Source organism: Panthera uncia (genome assembly GCF_023721935.1).
Source record: "Panthera uncia isolate 11264 chromosome A1 unlocalized genomic scaffold, Puncia_PCG_1.0 HiC_scaffold_17, whole genome shotgun sequence".
Lineage (NCBI taxonomy): Eukaryota > Metazoa > Chordata > Mammalia > Carnivora > Felidae > Panthera > Panthera uncia.
In genome coordinates this window covers 83,609,845-83,631,266 of record NW_026057577.1, presented here as the reverse complement: position 1 = coordinate 83,631,266, position 21,422 = coordinate 83,609,845, and the positions used below count along the sequence as shown (strand labels likewise).

Sequence of the window (21,422 nt, the reverse complement as noted above, 5' to 3'; positions counted from 1 at the left end):
AAGAACTCATTAGTCTATGCTGCTATCAAGAAACATTCTGAATTACTAACTTCAACTCAACAGGCTAACTAAAATTATTTTGGTTGTTCTCAGTTTATATGTTATAAATAATAATCAATAGACTAGTTTCGAATTAGTCGAAGTCAACTTAAGACAAATATTTGCTTTCTCAGCCCAGCCCAGAGCAAAACAAGTTTAATAGTTAAGGTATATTACAAAAGATAATAATAATAATTAATTAAAATGCCACAGTCAAATTACAAATGAGTGTAATATTTTACATTAAACAGTATTAACTGATGTTCCTTTGGACATAAATTTTAATATTCAAAATTTAAAGTATTTTGTGTAATCTACACAGCAGGGGTCAGGAATTTGGAATTTCAGCATTAACCTAGCCTTCCTGCTGATCTACTACTGCTAAACCTCCAGTTAGTTATAGTAACTGAGCCCTTTCTCAATCAACTGAACCCATTCTCAATCAAATCCAGAATTTAACCCTTTTACTATAGGAATTATTTTCAGGCCTTGTTTCCCCCAAAGCCTTGTCTCCCCCAAAGCCTTGTCTTCTCTAGCTGGGAGCTAAACGTCAAACTGGGGTTTTAAGACCCCCTAATATCTAAAGTAATGACTGGATGCTACAGCCATACTGGGGGTATTCACTGTCACTGCCTAGCTGTCCCTAGGACCCATTTCAGAGCTGCCCTGTTCTGGCCTATACAATGAACTAAAGTTCTGACATTAAGTCTGCAAATGTTGGAAGATTTGCCATCATATCATCCTTATAAAGAATAAATAACTTCACAAAAGAACCCCTATTTCCATGTTAAATATAAAAAGCAGTTTGATAACAGAAACAAAGTATTCAAAAATATAATTTTACACTTTTTCACATAAACAGGAGTATAAAGATAGTGTTGATTATAAAAAAAGAAATGTAATATGCCACATATCAAACACAATAATACAAGAAGTTATTTTTAAAATATGTATTCCACAGGATATAAGTTGATCAAATATTTGATAAAGAGCAACCAAATTCTTGAAAATAGGAAAATATTATCACTAATACCTTTAGAAGGAGAAATGTAAATAAGTTCACATATTTTAATTTCAGGAGATTCAGCCACGTAATACATTTCTTGGGATTAATTAAAACTACAGTGTTCAGGGGGTGCCTAGGTGGTTCAGTCAGTTAAGCATCTGACTTGGCTCAGATCATAATCTCACAGTTAGTGTGTTCAAGTCCCGCATCAGGCTCTGTGCTGACAGCTCAGAACCTGGAGTCTGCTTCAGATTCTGTGTCTCCCTCACTGTCTGCCCCTCCCCAGCTCACTCGCTCTCTCTCAAAACTAAACATTAAAAAATTTTTTTAAACTTAAAAAAAAAATGCAGACTTCAGGGGAGCCTGGGTGGTTCATTCAGTTTGTTGAGCAACCCACTCTTGATTCTGGCTTAGGTCATGATCTCATGGTTTGTGAGTCAGGCTCCATGCTGACAGTGCAGAGCCTGCTTAGGATTCTCTCTCTGCCCTTCCCCTGCTCACTTGCTCTGTCCCTCAAAATAAATAAACTTTAAAAAAAACAAACAAACAAAAAGTCTTCCTATTATTAATACAACACTAAATGGTATTTTATCTAAATTAAAATAAAAAACAATAAAGAAAAATTACTATCTGTGGAAAATCTTCAATAGTATAAGTACTATGTATTTAAATTTTTATTATGACATCAGAATTAGATTTCATTTTTTAAACCAAATTAAACTATATCATTACAAAGGAAAGACGTAAGAAAGGGAAGGAGGGAGAACTGCATGTTAAATCAGTATCTCTTTTAGTCTACTGGGATTAACAACATAAACATGGTGCTTCCATTGTGCAAGATACATTGAAATGTAGGAGCTATTTATTTCATTTACCTCCACAAAATAAGAATATAATACACAAGTAAAAGACCAAGAGAAATATGTTAGTAAAAAGAAAAAGAAGATAGAATTACTAATAAAGCTTATATTTAGACAGGAAGAATTTTTTTAAAAACCTCCAACTTTTATCATTAAAAAAAATCTAAATATGAAGACTGTTTACTCACATTTAAAGACTCATAACCATAAATGCTTATTTAAAACATAAATAATATGTTTCTCTTTCTATTTACTTCCAAAGCTTCTTATGAAAATGTTAGAGGAAATATATGCACATAAAATTAAGCTACGAAGGGGCGCCTGGGTGGCTCAAGTCGGTTAAGTGTCTGACTTCAGTTCAGGCCATGATCTCACTGTCTTTGAGTTCGAGCCCCGCGTCAGGCTCTGTGCTGACAGCTCAGAGCCTGGAGCCTGCTTTGGATTCTGCGTCTCCCTCACTCTCTGTGCACCTCCCCCACTCATGCTCTGTCTCTCTCTCCAAACTAAAATAAAAACATTAAAAAAATTTTTTAAGATTTAAAAAATTAAGCTATGAAGGCAAAATAATGCTATAAAATGGTCTGGCTGCTTTAGTGGCTTTTAAATACCATAGGCAAAAAGAGAGCTAAAAATGGTACCTTAACAAATACAACCTATTTTTCTTATTTACACTCAGTAATTAAACTTCTAGAGAGAAATTTTTAAATATTTCTTGCATTTTATTTACAAGTGCTACATAATTCCAGTTAGTATGAACTACTAAAATGTAAAAACTAATTTACATCATTTTTAAAAAAAGACAAAAAATAAAAAGACATTAAACAGTTTGACAATTAGTCTATTTTGACATATTTTGATATTTTTTAAATGTGAATTGGTCTAAGTGGAATTATTCTGGTACTTTAAAGACAATCTTCAAATGATAAGATTAAAGACAATCTTCAAATGATAAGAATAAAAATCACTAAAATAAACATTTTTCATAATTTTGCCATACCTTTAGCTAAAGCTTCTTTATATTTCTCTCTGGCAGAATTCATTTCTTTTATCAACTGTCTATAGCTGGACTTTAATTTTTCTAATTCTGTCTTTGTAACCTGTCAAAAAAAAATGCAAAAACAAATTTTAAATGATTAAATTTATATTTGTCAAGAACTTAAGTCCTAATATATTTTTATTGCTTATAGATCAGAGTCGCTCCTTAATATACATTATAGACAATATATTAAAAACTGGTTTAGAAATCAATGATAAATTCAACGCCATATGAAAAAAGAAAAACATCTCTTAAAAATAAAAGCAAATCAAGAAATAGTGCTGTCATCATCTAAAATTTAAAGACCAATAGATTAATATACTATGTATAAAATATTTTTTCTAAAAAATATTTATTTTAATATACAGAATAACTGAGTTGTTACAATTTACCAGTTCTAACATGAGTTTTTTGGTTTTTGTGCTTTGGGTTTTTCAGATATTGTAACATCACTTAAAATAAGATGTATCTAACAATCACTGTTGGCTGTATAATAATCATGACAGTGGTCATTACATACATACGTGAAATCTGTTATTCTATCTATGGAAAGACTAAACAAATGCAGGTCCTTGATTCTGTACCCAAAAAACACTTAAAAGTCTGCTCTGTCTGAAATTAATATAGCTACTTCTACTTCCTTTTGATTAGGATTAGCATAGTATATCTTTCTCCATCCATTTACTATCAATCTATATGTGTCTTAATATCTAAAATGGGTTTATTGTAGACAACATATACTTGGGCCTTGTTTGTAAATCCACTCTGAAAATATCTGTCCCTTAATGGGCTCATTTAGACCACTGACCTTCAAAGTACTTATCCACATACTTGGATTAATAGGTACCATATTTGTTAGTTTCCTAATTGTTATCCTTGTTATTTCTTCCTATTTCTAACACTCTTTTTCTACTTTTCTGTGATTTTAAGTGAGTATTTTATACAATTCCACCCTCTCTTATTTCTTAGCGTATCAGTTACATTTCTTTTTTAACTTTTTTTAGTAAGTGCCCTAGAGTTCACAATATGTATTTATAACTAATGCAAGCCTACTTTCAAAGACCACTATACCATTATACCACATTTCAAAGACCACTATACCACATAAGTATCTTACAATAACAAAATAATCCTAATTCCTCCTTCCCATCTATCATTGCTGTCATTCATTTAACTTATATATAAGCATACATAAACATATATCTATATACATATATACACACACAAGATATATTCATGACTGTACATAATCAAATGTTGCTGTTATGATTTTCAATAAAGTGTTATGTGTTAGATTAATTAAGAGTGAGAAAAATAAATTTTTACTTTATCTTCACATTCCTTCCCCAGTGCTCTTCCTTTCATGATGTAGATCTGAGTTTCTGACCTATATTATTTTCCTTCTCAGTCCACTGGATACAAATTTCCTCAATTTTTGTCTATCAAAGAAAGTCTTTATTTCATTTTTGAAGGATAATTTCACAGGGCATAGAATTCGAGGATAGTGTTTTTTTTCTCTCAACACTTAAATATTTCATTCTACTCCCTTCTTGCCTACTTGATTCTGAGGAGAAATCAGATGTAATTCTTATATGTTCTTCTATACGTTAAGGTGCTTTTGTACTCAGGCTTCTTTCAGGATTTTTTCTTTATCTTTGATTATCTATAGCTTGAAATCAACCTGGCTAGGGTGTAGTTTTTTGGTCATTTATTCTGTTTGGTGTTCTCTGAGCTTCCTAGAACTATTGTTTGGTGTCTGACATTAATTTGGACAGATTCTCAGTCATTATTATTTCAAATATTTCTTGTTCCTTTCTCTCTTTCTTCTCCTACAGGTATTCCATTATACATATGTTACACCTTTTGTAGCTGCCCCACAGTTCTTGGATATTCTGTTCCATTTTTTTTTTTTCAGTCTGCATTCTCTGCTTTCAGTTTTATAGAATGCTACTGATATATCCTCAACTTCAGAGATTATTTCCTCAATTGTGTCTAATCTCCTATTAAGCCCATCAAAGTCATTCTTCACTTCTGTTAAGGTATTTTAGATCTCTAGTATTTCTTTTTGGTTCTTTCCTAGGATTTCCAACTTTATGCTTACATCACCCATCTGCTCTTTCGTACTTACTTTATCCATTAGAGCCCTTAGCATATTATTCATAGTTGTTTTAAGTTCCTGGTCTGATATTTCCAACATCCCTGCTGCATCTGGTTCTGATGCTTGTTCTGTCTCTTCCAATTCTGCATGTTTGGCTCTTGGTATGCCTTGTTATGTTTTCTTGATTGCCAGGCAGATTGTACCGAGCAAAAGGAACTGATTAAATAGGCCTTTACTAACGTGGTGATAAGCTGTCAGAAAAAGGGAAAGTATTTTATACCCTATGATTAGGTCTCAGTCTTTTACTGAGCCTATACCTCTGGCTATGAACTTCACATGTGTTCCTCAGCTCACTAGCCCACTCTCCACTCAGAGTGGGCAGGACTTATGAATCCCCCTTGCCCCAGATTAATTAGGTTACAGGTAAACAGTTTCTCCTAAGCGCAGACTTTATTAAGAACAGAATGCTTTGGCATATGGCAAAATGGTTCCTTTTCCCTCCTGAAGCATGAGATTTTTCTCCAATATTCACTGTGAGAACCTGGTAGAGGTCTAGGAGGTAAAATTCACAGAAGTGTGTAGTTTCCTCAATAAGTAGCTCCTCCTGGAGGTTTTAACTGTCAGAGTTGTCCACACTGAGCCTCCAGAATTTGTCACTTACACTCCAGGTTTTCCTATAACCAGTACTATTTCCCAAAGAGGCTTTTGCTCTGATAAGTTGTAATTCTCTGTATTCGCTTGTCTGTCTCTCCAATTTTAGGGGGTGCCATTTGCCCTGTCATGTCACTTCTCTTAAGAATCTAAAAGCAATTGGTGATTTTTCTATTTGTTCAAATTTTAACTCCTTGTTAGGAATGAGTGACAACTTCTAATCTTCTTATATGCCGGACTGGAAACTGGAAGTCTTAACTTCTGAAGTTGCTAAAGAACCAATTCATTGTTCTCCAAGCTGGCTTATTAATTGCAAAAAGCAAGCATTTATCCTGATTCTTGTATATGAACGATACCTCAGGGTAGCCAAGTAGGTGATATAACAAAACTTTCTATTGAAAAATTATAGCTAACAATCATATTAGGAATGATAGAAGTAAAATACTGCCATTTTACAACCCCTAGTAAAATAATGGATCTAAGCAGTGAACATCAATTATTTCTAAACCTATTAGGTAAATGTCTGAAAAGAAACTTTTTTCATAGGTTGATCAAGCTAGCAGGACTGGAACCTATTAGACAAGTTTAACATCACAAATAGATAAACAAGATGACATTAGATATCTCTGATAGGGGAAAAAAAAACAGGAAGTCTATACCAGCACCTATCATGTATTCTTGCCCAAAATAAGTAGACAGAATGTTATCAAGCCAATCTAATTTACTCTCCAGTTTACAGGAAAATTGAAGGATGAAGAAATATGTGAAATCACATCACAAGATGCTAACAATAAAATCAAAAATTAAGGAACTTCAATTCTATAGAGCAAATTACCCAATTTCTTCCACAAATAAATAGCATTTTTAAAAGGTTGGGAGTGGTAGGTGCCTGGGTGGTTTAGTCAGCTTAAGTGTCCAACTCTTGATTGAAGTTCAGGTCATGATCTCAGGGTTTGTGTGATCAAGCCACACTGGTTTTCTGCACTGATAGCGCAGAACCTTCTTGGGATTCTCTCTCTGACCCTCCCCTGCTTTCACATGCATGTGCTCTCTCTTTCTCTCTCAAAATAAATAAACTTTAAAAAAATGGGGGGGGGGGACACCTACAGATTAAAATTATTCAAATGCATGTTTGGGTCATGATTCAAATGAACCAACTGTAAAAAACATTTAAAAAGCAACCATTTGAGCACAGTCAGAATATTTAATAACACTAAGGAATTACTGTTATTTTTAGGTAGGTTAATGATAATATAGTTAAGTTTTTTTAAATATTTATTTTAGCAATATATACTAAAATATTTGTGGATACAATGATATCTGGAATTTTTTAAATGGTTCAGTGTATTAGAAAATGGAGGTGAGTATAGATTTTAAAAAACCTTGACTATGTGGGTGGATCAGTCAATGGGAGTTTGTTTTACTATTCTCTCTCCTTTTGCACATTTGAAATTTTCATAATAAAAAACATTTTAAAAAGTTACCCAGAAAAAAACAAACTCTGATTGTGAAAAAAAATTTAGAAATATCAAAACTCATTTATTTTGCCTGTATTTTCTTTTCTATTATATGCATAGTAAAAATTAAAATAATAAAACTTAAAAGAGCTACTGCAGTAAGTAAAAAATAAAAATTCAAAGTGATAAGAGAGCACTGTATCATAGTCTAATTGGCAGCATTCTTTTCTTTCAGAAGAGTATATAAAGTAATAGTACAGCTTATAATCAATAATGTTTTATAATAGAAATAAAATATTACTTATTAGAGACACCAAAACTTATTTCTAATAATAAAATGATGGCCAACCAACACATGAAAAAATGTTCAACATCACTCATCATCAGGGAAATACAAATCAAAACCACAATGAGATACCTCCTTATACCTGTCAGACTGACTAACATTAACAACTCAGGCAACAACAGATGTTGGCGAGGATGCGGAGAAAGAGGATCTCTTTTGCATTGTTGGTGGGAATGCAAGTTGGTGCAGCCACTCTGGAAAACAGTATGGAGGTTCCTCAAAAAACTAAAAAGAGAACTACCCTACAACCCAGCAACTGCACTACTAGTCATTTATTCACGGGATACAGGTGTGCTGTTTCAAAGGGACACATGCACCCCCATGTTTATAGCAGCACTATCAACAATAGCCAAAGTATGGAAAGAGCCCAAATGTCCACTGATGGATGAATGGATAAAGAAGTATGGTATGTATATATATACAATGGAGTATTACTCGGCAAGCAAAAAGAATGAAATCTTGCCATTTGCAACTACGTGCATGGAACTGGAGGGTATTATGCTAAGTGAAATGAGTCAGAAAAAGACAAAAATCATATGACTTCACTCATATGAGGACTTTAAGAGACAAAACAGATGAACATAAGGGAAAGGAAACAAAACTAATATAAAAACAGGGAGGGGGACAAAACAGAAGAGACTCATAAATATGGAGAACAAACTGAGGGTTACTGCAGGGGTTGTGGGAGGGGGAATGGGCTATATGGGTAAGGGGCATTAAGGAATCTACTCCTGAAATCATTGTTGCACTATATGCTAACTAATTTGGATGTAAATTTTAAAAAATCAAAAATAGAATAATAAACAAATAAATAAATAAAATGATGACTAAACAATTTTTAAAAGTCAAACAAGATGAAATACTTCAGTGAGTCTCAAAGTCAAATTAAAAAAAGAATTCCAGAATAAAAAGACAAACCTTGATCATCTCTGCCTCTATCTGCTGATGAACACCTATAAAACTTTTCTTCATCTGTTGCTTATCTTTAATCATCATGGTGAGCCTGTGTAAGGGTCCAGAATTTAGGTCCTCTGCATGTGTCTTCATTATTCTACTAAGTTGCTCTGTCTGCTGAATCATAAGTAGCCAAGACTTTAAAAAAAGAAAGAAAGAAAGAAAATTAGCACTTGTATTAAAGGCTGCCATTTAGCTGTGCTTTAAGTGTTCTGGAACTTTAAATATTTAGTTTTACAGAAATTATTATATTAATACAAAAATGCCAGGTTTCTGGCAATTGTGCAAGGAGCTATGAATGGCTCAGATTTAACATCTTCAACTTCAAGTACAAATGCTTCAAAATTTAGTAATCAGAGACTATGTAATGTTGGAGGAAAGGGATTAAGGTTCTTCGAGAGTTCACACTTGCAGTCTTCATTTTATCACTTCTCGTCTCTTTGTCAATATGTTGATATAATCCTTCTGCCTACACCATACTGATTCCTCAGTAAGGTCACCATTTCCTAATGGTCAAATGCAATACCCATCTATACTCTTAGCATTTCTCTCTGTGGCATCTGATCTTGCTGACCCACTCACTACTTCCTGAAACTCTTCTTTTCTGGTTTGGATGGCTTCTTATATTCCAACATACCAATTTGTCTTCTCCTTTTCCTAAAAATCCCTTCTCAATCTTTGTACTTGCTATTCATTTGCTGCTTATGTATTAAATACTGGTAATCTGTGGATTTCTATCTATTCTCGTTTCTTAGTAAATACCATTAGCTCTCAATGGTTTTTCCAGCACAACACATTCCATCAATAGCAGACACACATAATGGTGGGGTTTGGGACAAGTCAGCATATGAATACTGCTGGAAGAACAAGTCATTTGTTATTAAACATTCTAATTTCTAGATACTAAAAAAAAAAAAAGCAACTGAGGAATACTCTTCACTATAGATCTTCAAAATTCTATTCAGAAACAATTGTTGGAGATATACCATGGTTGGGTAAGATCCATGTTAAAGATTAAAAAAGTAGACAAGGTATTATTTCAGATATTTACTGATTAGAATAAATTGTTATGCTATTACTTATGATCTGTGAATGAACAGGATTACCCTCCATTGGTTAATGTTCCGATATAATCCTAAATCAAAATTTAATAAGCATCTAAATCAAAATAATAGCCTAAAAGAATCAAATTCTTAGTCATAGTCAAAACTCACCAGGGTCTAACTTAGTAATCTTGTTTTTGATAAACTGTAATATACATTTTTTTAAAAGTTAACCTTTGAGTACATTTTTTAGGGAGAAGGACATTCTTAGTTATGAAATGTTATTTTGAACATGGAGTAAAATGTGACTAATAAACTCATTATATTTACTTTCAGATTCAAAACTCTAAGTACTAATAATATGCTCTTGATACCACAAAGGAATTTAAAGCTGATATATCTCTTCCATTAAAATATAAAATTTAACAAAGATGAAAACAGTAAAAAACAAAACTATACAAACATGGATTAAAAACAAACTAAATATCCTAATAACTTCTGTAACTTGGCCTTTTTCATTTTGTATTTTCACTCTAAAAAATACAATGCTGGGAAAACACTATGTAGCATGTACAGAATGTTAAAACTACGAAAAAATAAGAGGAATCAGTGTTTCATTCTCTATCTTCAAAAATTAAATATTCTCTAAGTGCTTCATAGCAATAAATTTTTGTAATTTTACATAGGACTCTTTGCGGCCTAGGAGAGAAGCCTTCTTGGAAGCCAACATTAAAGGTGAGACAACAAAGTCAGATTGACCTCCTCCTCCCAGGAGGGCACATCTCATCCTGCCTAACGGTCCTGTTTACCGTAGTCACTGTGGGAAGTCCAAGCATCCCAAGATATATATCATCACGCCAATTACCAATCCTATGTTGCCCTCAATATTTCCTAATGTGACTCGGGAACTCTCTAGAGAATCCTGTACCCTCAAAAACTCCTTAAAAATTCCTTACACCTCATATCAGAACTTTCCACTTACCTTCTAGCTTTTACAAAAACCTGGCTTATCCCATTCCCAACATCCTAATAGCTAATAAATAAAACCTCTCTTCCTAAAAAAGTCCCTGCTCCTTGGAAGTTCAGGTCACCCTTCCCAACAATCTATCAGCAAGCCTTTCTGATTCTCTCTCCAAAGTCTACCACAAATCCACCCACTTCTCTCCATCTCCACTGCCTTTTGGAAGTTATGACTATCTCTGGCTTAAATTATTACAAAACCTCCAAATTGGTGTCCTCTTTTTACTCATGCTCCTCCCCAATCCACTGCCTTCAAAGTAGCAAAAGAAATTCTAATTCTCTTGCAAAAAAACCCTACATTGCTTTTCCTTTGTACTTAAAAAAAAATCCAACTTATTTCTAAAACCTAGTTGTCTCAGATTATCCATCCTCTGTCTGTCCTTCCAACTTCACGTTTTGCTATTCTCTACTCAACTAAATAAATAAACCATTGTTTTCCTTCAGTTTCCTGAACATCCACTCTTTCTCAAAGCTCACCCTCTCTTTCACTTGGCAAGATCCATCTCTTCCTTTAGGAATCAACAAAATCTTATGTAGGTGTAATCCTTGCTTTTCTCTCTCTTACCACTTGAAACAACTATCTGTATGTATACTTGTTTGGTTTTTTTCTGTCTCCCCAACCAGAATGCAAGCTCCAGGGGGGGTGGTACCATAACTCTTTCCTCACTAATTTAGGTATTTACTGTGATGCCTTAAATAGCTACTAAATATTCTTTGAAAGAAGAAAGGAAGGGAGGGATGGAGGCAGGGAGGCACAAATGTAAAAGAAAACCATGAATTAAATACATGCCATTAAAAGATATTTTCATTGTTTATAACCGGAAATAGAATGATAGCAATGCCAATTATGACAGGGAAGAAAAAAATTAACGGATCTTCAACTAATACAACAAAGGGAGAGGAGCAGCACATAATGCAATTATGAAGCAATGCCTAAAAGGAATGCGTGAGTGGGCAAGAAAATGTTTGGATAGTATATAATTTGAATTAGACAGGTGACTAGAATATTTGTTATAAAGAGAAGAGAGTAAAATGTTAACAGATGCTTGATAAACAAACAAAAGTAAAGGTGTACTTCAACATTTGCAATAGAACTTGTACAGCACTTTGCAGATATGGCTCTTTGGTTATGGCACAGGAATGGCCAGAGCACAGACAAATTATCTGTTGACCAGGATAATTTGTGGAACATAACTCTTTGTAACCTAATAAGCAAAATACTGTAGGCCACTGGCAGGCATTCAAATTTCTTTATTATACAGAATCCTACGTAATGGTAATAATTCTGCTGATAATATTCCTCATAACGGGATTTTACTAGTAGTTACTCACTGATGCTGAACACTAGATAAGTTAAGAAATATTAACAAATAAAAACATCTAAAGTTCAACTTCAAAAAAATAATCATAGCAAAGAATAATAATACAATGTCTAAACACAACCATTGTGGTTAAGTTTATAAAACAGAATATAAATATATCCTAACTATTGAGAAAAGAGCTACAAAATGTAAATGTAGTAGTAATGTAACTATAAAAAACTAGACAAAAAAATCTAGTGGATAGTAACAAAAACCAGGAATGAGAATTTGATGAGAAAAGTGTAATTATGTCCATTTCCCCTCTTTTCAAATAGAAGAGTGTATAGACAGCTCTACATCTAAAGTTTGTAAAGAAATATGGACTTAAGTTTAAAATTTTTAAATTTCAAAAGTTAAACAAGTGAATGTTTAGGAAAAAAAAAATTATACAGACCATCTAAGTTATCAAAAGTACTTTTTGAAGAAAGTTAACATTGCCCATTAAAAAAAGAAAGAAAGCAAAAGAAACAAAAAATTATTGACAATTAAAAATGAGTTGCAAAATAAAAATTATACTAAACACATCTGTTAAACACTGTATGAAAATATTATCTGTTAAACATCTATGAAAATTCAGGTAAACATTATCAAATCAGAGGAGGGAACTTCACTCTAGGCAATAAATAAGAAACATCAGTAAAATAAAATAACATACAACAACAAAAAGACAAGTAAAACTACCCCAGAAAAATATAAACAAGAGGATTCAGTAGTCATTATGTCCAAATAATTTCAAATTGAATTCTAGACCCAAAATATAAAACAAGGGCACATTGTGATGCAGAAGAATATCAATTACAATGTACATATAACTGTCATGAATCTTTTCATTCCAGAAAACAGTACATCAAAACACACAAAACAGTAGAAAATGAAATGAGAAATCAAAAGTAGTGGGAGAATTAAATGTACTCATCTCTACCTATGACAAATAAACTAATAAAATAAATAATGCAGAGTATCTGAATAAGTAATTTAATAATGAATATGTTTGATCTATATTACATATAAAAATCTATATACCTCCCCAGGTATAGAATATACGTATTTTTAACGTTTATTTTATTTTTGGGACAGAGAGAGACAGAGCATGAACGGGGGAGGGGCAGAGAGAGAGGGAGACACAGAATCGGAAGCAGGCTCCAGGCTCCGAGCCATCAGCCCAGAGCCTGACGTGGGGCTCGAACTCACAGACCGTGAGATCGTGACCTGAGCCAAAGTCCGACGCTTAACCGACTGAGCCACCCAGGCGCCCCGAAGATATGTATTTTTAAAGAATCTATGGAATATTCATTTTTTTAACTTTCTTTATTTTGAGACAGAGAGAGAGTGAGCAGGGGAAGAGCAGAGATTGACAGGATGAGAGAGAATCCTAAGCAGGCTCTATGCTGTCAGCGTGGAGCCTGATGCATGGCTTGATCCCACGGACCATGAGATCATGATCTGAGCTGAAATTGAGAGTCAGATGCTTAACTGACTAAGTCAGGTGCCCCAAATCTATGGGATATTCTTAAAAATTAGATGATATTATACTACAAAAAATTTATAAATTTCTTCAAGAATAGAAAATAGTACATACTAACTATACTTTCTATCTAGCCTCTTACAAGGAAAAAAAGCAAAGACAAAACCACTGACAGAATTTTTTAAGAAAAAAATAATTAAATCATTTCTAAAAAATGGATAGGCCAAATAGTAAAGTTTGTAAAACTAATACAAGACCTAGAAAATAACAGTAAATAAAATACTGACTACCAAAATCTATGATACAGAGCTCAATTTGCCGAAAGATTCACAAACTTTATAGTTCCATTTCAAAGTAAGAATAAAAATAAACTTATTAAATGTTCAATTTTAGAAATTGGGAAAGGAAGAACACTATAAAATCTAAGGAAAATACAAAGAAGGAAATGAAAAGCAAAAAACAAAAAGTATGTATTAATTCATCAAAAACAAAAACAAACAGAAAAAATAATGTTAATAACACTAAAAGAGAGAGCTAACAATAATGAGGAAAAAAGAAAATAAAGTATCTAAAGTTAAGTCTAGGAAATAAGAAATAACCAGAGATTAAGAAAAAAATTATAAAATCTTTGAGAAAAACTGCTTTTCTCCTATTAATCTACCTTTTATTGGTTTATTTTTTAAATATCTTTTTGTTATCTTTAACTGACATATAATATTATATTAGTTTCAGGTATATAACATAGTAGTTCAACTTTACATACACTAAGAAATGCTCCCTACAAGTGTACTTTCCATCTGTCACCATACAAGGTTATTATTATTTTTTAATTATTTATTTACTTTGAGAGAGCAAGTGAGCCCGTGTGAATGGGGGAAGGGCAGAGAGACAGAGACAGAGAGAGAGAGAGAGAGAGAGAGAGAGAGAGAGAGAGAGAGAATCCCAAGCAGGCTCCCTGTGGTCAATGCACAGAGCCCACCTGGGGCTAGAACTCATGAAACCGTGAGATCATGACCTGAGCCAAAGGCAGACGCTCAACCAAATGAGCCACACAGGCGCCCCCATACAAGGTTATTATTTACAATAGTAGTGGCAATATTCTCTGTGCTGAACTGTACATCCCCGTGACTTATTTAATTTATAACCGGGAGTTTGTACCTCTTAATTTCTTTCACCTATTTTGAAACCCCAATACTGCAAAACTCTTACACATATTTCTCTAAATCAAATCCTATCTACTGAAAAAAAGCAAGAAAAGAAAGAAAACAATCTACCTAATGTAGGTTCTATTTTTTCTAAATGAATCCTTACTTTTACAGACAGCAAATTCAAAGAGATCAATAACCATGAACTACATAGTTATCATAAACCAATTATCCATAAAATATCTCTAAGAAGGTACAAAGCTCAAAATGTTTGCTAACAAATAATTTTAAACCTTTATGAATTAGATACCTTTGGTACTACCTAAAATGTTTCTAAACACTGAGAATAAAAAAAAACTTCCTAAAATCACCATAACAGAGACCTCAAAAAGTGGCAAAGATGCGAGTGCAAGCTGGTGCAGCCACTCTGGAAAATAGTATGGAGGTTCCTCAAAACACTAAAAATGAACTACCCCACGACCCAGCAACTGCACTACTAGGCATTTATCCAAGGGATACAGGTGTGCTGTTTCAAAGGGACACATGCACCCCCATGTTTATAGCAGCACTATCATCAATAGCCAAAGTATGGAAGGACCCCAAATGTCCATCGATGGATGAATGGATAAAGAAGTATGGTATGTATATATATACAATGGAGTATTACTGGGCAAGCAAAAAGAATGAAATCTTGCCATTTGCAACTATGTGGATGGAACTGGAGGGTATTATGCTAAGTGAAATGAGTCAGTCAGAGAAAGACAAAAATCATATGACTTTACTCACATAAGAACGTTAAGAGACAAAACAGATGAACATAAGGGAAGGGAAACAAAACTAATATAAAAACAGGGAGGGGGACAAAACAGAAGAGACTCAAAAATATGGAGAACAAACTGAGGGTTGCTGCAGGGGTTATGGGAGGGGGGATGGGCTAAATGGGTCAGGGGCATTAAGGAATCTACCCCTGAAATCACTGCTTCACTATATGCTAACTAATTTGGATGTAAATTTTAAAAAATAAAAAATAAAGTTAAAAAAATGAAATAAACATTAACAAATATATATATGTTTTTAAATTAAGGTAACTTCATGTGAAATGATATAGAGAAAGTCCAAGGTATATAATTAGGTTAAAAAGTCAAACTGCAAAATAGTTTACAGAGTACAATGTTATCTCTAGAAGATAAATAAACATCTTGTACAGGCTTATGCATCAAAAAAAAAAATAAAAGAATAAAAATAAAGATGACTATATTTGACATGTGGAAAAGATAAAAAACAATACTCTTTTTGTCTTCAAACCTGAATTGCCTTGGAAAATTTAAATATCAGAAAAAATCGAAAACAAAATGATTTATGTACTATGTCAAATTCCATCTACAAGCTGTTCAAAATACATGCACACTGTGACCTAACAGTACAATAGCACTTCCAAATATAGAGCCTCCTAAAATATGAAACACCAGCCTCGACTGTATCACTCCAAATTTAGTACAGATGCTTCCATGAAATTAAATCACAGCTCTCATGCATAACAGGAATCAGTCATCACACTAGAAGCCAAAATTATATCTAAAGTAAAATAATATAGGAGCCCTTGGGTGGCTCAGTCAGTTAAGCCTTTGACTCTTGATTTTGGCTCATGTCATGATCTCATGGTTGGTGAGTTCTAGCCCCACAAAGTGCTCTCTGCTAATAGCATGAAACCTGCTTGAGATTCTCTCTAATCCCTCTCTCTCTCTGCCCCTCCCAGCTCATACCCTTCCCAACTGGTGATTCGTATGCTCTTTTGCTCTCTCTCAAAATAAATAAATAACTTTAAAAAAAAAAAAGAAATGTTGGTATTTCCCCCAAAAAATAATACAGAAAGAAAGAAAGAAAGAAAGAAAGAAAGAAAGAAAGAAAGAAAATAAGAAAATACAGGACAAGGTGAGTTGTTTTTTTTAATCATTACTTGGTAGTATGAGAAAATATAAAACAATATCTACTCAAAGATAATAGAAAATATTAGCAGCTCTTCCATAAGGAAAGCAAATACTAGTTTAACTTACTTTGGGGAAATAAAGTCTAAATTAATTTTTTAATTAAATGATAGAATACTTCCATTTTATTCCATTGAGACACATACAGTAGCAAACAGGTATGAAATATGAAGTACAGATCCTTCCAGAACTGCTTATATTTCTATGTATTAGTAATTTAGAATTAACAAATTAATCATGCATATTAGCAGATACTCAGAAATGAGCCAAAAGAAACCAATAATCATTAACCATGATTCCTTTGTGCTAGGAAGAATGCTAGAAAGAAGAGAGAAAATAGCAACTAAAGTAAGGGACTTCTTCCAGCCTTGACATAGTAACTAGAATCAAACCCATCTTCCCACTGAAACTACAAAAGTGAGCATAATATATATGAAACTGTTTTTAGATACAGGATAACAGGCAGCACAGGATTGGAACCCTAAAGAAAAATGAAAGACCTGAAATTGCCCCACTTTTCTGCCTAGAGGTACTTTCCTAAGGGAAGTGCAAGGAGAAAATCAGAGTGTAAGACCAGAACAAGTATAAACTTAAAGTCATAGTAAAAAGTTTGACTTTATACTAATTACAATGTCCAGTTATAGAAACTTGGCAGGGGAGTGACACGGCCATTATAGGGGGCAAATTAAAAGTCAAAGAGAAAACTCTCTGGGCCTCGCACTGCTTGCATGTGTTTTTGTTTTCTTTTCTTTTAACAATAATGCAAAGCCTCATTGGATCTGAATTATCTTGAATTCTAAATAAATAGTCTGATTTTATAAATACTAATTACACCTTACCAGAAGAAAAATAAAATGCCTTTAGGAAAATATTTTAAAATAAAATCAGCCAAGAAGGGATAACAGGGACCAAATTTACTCTTTCACCTGAAAAAAAAATGGACAAAATATAAGAAATAACAGTTTTCAAGATACTAGATTTCAGGCAGTGAAAGATATGAAGTGATCACTGAGAGAAAAAAACAAACAAGATGAACCCTACAATTGCCCTGACTTACTGACTCAGAGGCCGCCCCACAGGGAGGAGAAACCAAAGGAGGTGTGAGCAGAATCGTAGAGTTGAGGAGGCAGAACAGAGAATCTGGGAAGAACAAGGCAGCTAGAGTTCAAGGCACACTGACTCCTGGAGAGGATGGAGGCACACAGAGAAGCCTGGACATCTGCAGTGAGCCTCACTCTGGTATTTGGCAGAAAACTGGTCAGTGCATGCCCATGAGGAAACTACATGAACTGGGGGGAAACTAGCTGAAAAGATTACAGGAACAGTACCTACTGTTCACATATGGTCAGGAATAGTGCATTCCTACCAGCCACTCCCAAAAAACTCATAATTCATGGGTACTGGGTAGAGCTCTGGCAGTGAGGAGTCACTAGCCCCAGAGTTAACACTGCTCTGACCCTGCCTAAGGAAATTAAAATCAAGATCCAAACGGATCAAGCTCTTTCCAAGTAACTTAACTGTGCTCCCTCATAAAAATCAACAAAACAAAGCCATATAAACCATCAAAAATGAAACTTAGAGAAAAAAGAATCCAGAAATAAACAGAGTATCAGTGGGCTGCAGAACACCTTATAGACATCTAATTATACACGTAATAAGGAAATTCCAAGGAGACAGAGGAGGGATAGGAAAAGTATTTGAAGAAATAATAGCTGAAAACAGTGAAACTCAATGAAAAACAAAAAAATTCACAGATTCAAAAAGCTCAGTGAATCCAAACAAGAAGCATGAAAGAAATCACACTGTCAGTACCACATCTGAGGCAAATAGCTTTGGAACATTTCAAACATTTCATAATGATAGTATAATAATCTTCATAAAATAAGCTAGTTATGTATACAAAACCCTGTCAATTTTATAATTCATTTGATGAGTTCCTGGAGATCTCTGATTTTTTCTTACAACATTTAAATTTTCTTCCCCTGTAGCGGAAATACACTAGTTTCCTTCCCTGCATAGTTTATGTCACAGTATCTAGAACAGCAGATATATTCTTATCTGGTGGGAGATTTTAAAGAACCAAAAAATGAAATTATTTGGTGAGTCAGAGAAGGATGGATCATCTGTGATAAGTATGTCCTTCAACGGCACGGGAATTTCGGCTTCTCTAAGTAAATGTAAAGCCTTTCTAACAATGGAAGGGTCAAAACTTTCCAGCCCTTGTTACTTCAAGTACTATAAACTCTAAGGTTATCAAACACTAACACAATAACCAAAACAAATCCCAAATAAAAATACTAGGTAAACAAAAAATAAATAAATATTTTTAAGATAAAATAAAATAAAAATAATCAATATAATTAAAGTCACTAGTTGGGTTCCAAAGACTGGTACCATATAATACACTGAGCTACATTAGCTCACTCATTGCCCAATCTCAGAAGATAGCCATTTCCAGAGACCACATGACTACCAAAATATTGCTATTGCTACTGCTACTAATAAGAGTAAGTCTAGATATCTAAACACAGATCAGGCCAGGAAGAAAACTATATCACCTTTTCTTGCTCACCACTTTTTCTCCCAGCTTCCTAGCCTCAGTACCCTTCATCTGCTTTTGTTCTTGGACTTAAAAGCCACAATTCTCGTTCTTCCAGAACAAGATCCAGAAAGATAACAGGCCAGAGTCACCTTTGCCCTTCAGAAGCAAATCACATAACCTCAGCAGTGGCTCCCACCAAAAAGTTAGGTGCTGAGCTAAAGACCTCTGCAGTCTTCTCCAGCCCTTGCACCATACGATTTTTCTCTCCTTAGCTACTTTCCTCTATACTCTCATCCTCATAAACTCCTTGAGTTTTATAGCTCATGTCCATAGAAGATTACTTTGTTGATCCAGCTCTAGTGGTTTTTTGTTAATACAGGGCTGACCTATTTGGACGTTTTAAAGAAAACAATAAATTACAGTACTGCTTCTGGAAATGCTTACTTACTCCCTCTAGCTTCAGTGTGATATTCCAGTTTTCCAAACCGTTGCATCCCATTCCTGTTCCCCATCCATGTCCTAAGGCAGTTGTTCTGTTATCCCCTATTTCCTGTATCCCCGAAATCTCCTTGATTGGCTCTTTCAGCTTGACATCTTTTTAAAAGCAGGCTTCTTTTTCCTCCCTGAATCCAGCCAACACTTCGAGCTACTGCTCAATCTAATCTCTAAAAAAACCCTCATATAAACTTTTGAGGGAAAAACTTAAAATTGTGTATTTGCTCCCAGAAGTTATGAACCAGACTCTATACTTAGGACCCTCTCTCTCTCTGAAACTCTGTAAAATAAATGTTGTTTTCTTCTCTCACAACCTGTGTAACTCAGAACCAAGGGGAGGGGTTATGGTTTCCCTTTCTTCTCCCCAACCTCACCCCTATTAAAGCTAACCTTGCTTGTCTAGACCACCCTCCGCTCCTCCTTTTTAATGCTATCGACTTCTTCTAGACTATAGGCTTTATCTTATATACTCCTTATATCAACACTCTGAGGCAAATATCTTCATCTTATAAATGGTGTCAGAGAGATTAAATCATCTGTCAAGGTCATACAGCTAATAAATCTGCCTCTGAATGTGCTAAATCCAAAACAACCTAACATGCTGGAGGACCCAGAAGTATGGTAACCTAAAGACACTTGCATCTAAAGATTATGTTCATCTTTATTACATCTCCAAAATACATGCATCCAAAGAATAACTATCTAAGCTAAACTAATGAGAGTACTTTACAAACCGGTTACAAATTACACAGTAATCATTGATTAATCTTTATTTAGTGCTTTATCATTAGAGGCCAACAGCCACAGGGAAAATCCATCTCCGCTTCAGGCCACCTACTTTGCAGCATGAGTAACATCTAAAGTGAAGAAGTCCTTTTAGGCCAAGATTAGTGAGTCATTCTTGATATGAAAGTAAAAATAAAAGGGGCCTTGCACTATATTTGGCTTTCTAACTAAAATAATGACCTACACTTAAAATCTCCTTAAGCAGAACAATTAGGAAATAAATCATCATCTTCTGTCTAACCAATACCAGCACCACACTGGATAACTAGAAATAGCACTACTTTAATATAAACATACATATAATACACATTTCCCTATCCCAAGAAAACAAAATTACTAGTTGGAGACTTTTATTTTTAGAACATTTTTCAGAATCCTGATGTGTAAACTGAATGGTATTGTTATATTATAAAATACTGTTTTTACCTGAAATGTATTTTTCAAAAGATTTTTTATATTCCTAAATTTGATTTTTTATATTGTCATTTTGTGACCAAAAATATTTCCTAGAAATAAATGAGTCTTTTATTTCACAATGAAAAAGAGGAATAATGATTCCATTTACAGAAATTTAATTCTCTCCTATATCCCTCTTAAAAAAGGGATCATATGCTACATTGCATATACTACACAGTATCACACATTTCCAAAATAATTAGCATAAATCCTAAAATGCCTATTTGACTCTTAGGTATACTATCAGCTATATTAGGATGAATATACAATATTGAAAAAAAGTAAGCACTTCACTCAATTTTTAAGCTTTGAATTTTCCCTACATATAGGGAAAAATTATACCTTTTAGAAAAACAAATCATGCTTTCCACCTTTGAACTAGCAGTTGTGTGGTGAGGTAAATCAGTATTACATAAACCGAAAGTAATTTAAACTTCTGAGTTCATTATACCAAAAAGTATTTATCCTGGGACACTGAGTCAAAGAACAAACTACTACTGTAGCTATAATTACAGCAAAGCATTGAAAATAATCAACAAAATGACTCAAGCTTGAAAAATACCTAAATAATAGTTGTTATAAATAGGTTTCCCCTACAGACCATATCTCCCAACTTGCTTTCTTTCCAAGTTGAATATTTTTAAGACACAACAATAAAATTCCATGAAGAATGCATA

At 33.8% G+C, this 21,422-nt stretch overlaps 1 protein-coding gene across 1 annotated transcript in view; it reads right to left on the bottom strand.

Annotated features, from left to right (window-relative positions):
- FER (FER tyrosine kinase) overlaps positions 1 to 21,422 on the bottom strand; it is a 414,556-nt gene that overhangs the window by 337,186 nt on the left and 55,948 nt on the right. The window contains exons 4-5 of the mRNA XM_049648899.1: positions 8,412 to 8,585; positions 2,903 to 3,002 (exon numbers count right to left, since the gene is read on the bottom strand). Of these exons, the coding sequence (XP_049504856.1) occupies positions 2,903 to 3,002; positions 8,412 to 8,585 (274 nt within the window). The remainder of the gene's footprint in view (positions 1 to 2,902; positions 3,003 to 8,411; positions 8,586 to 21,422) is intronic.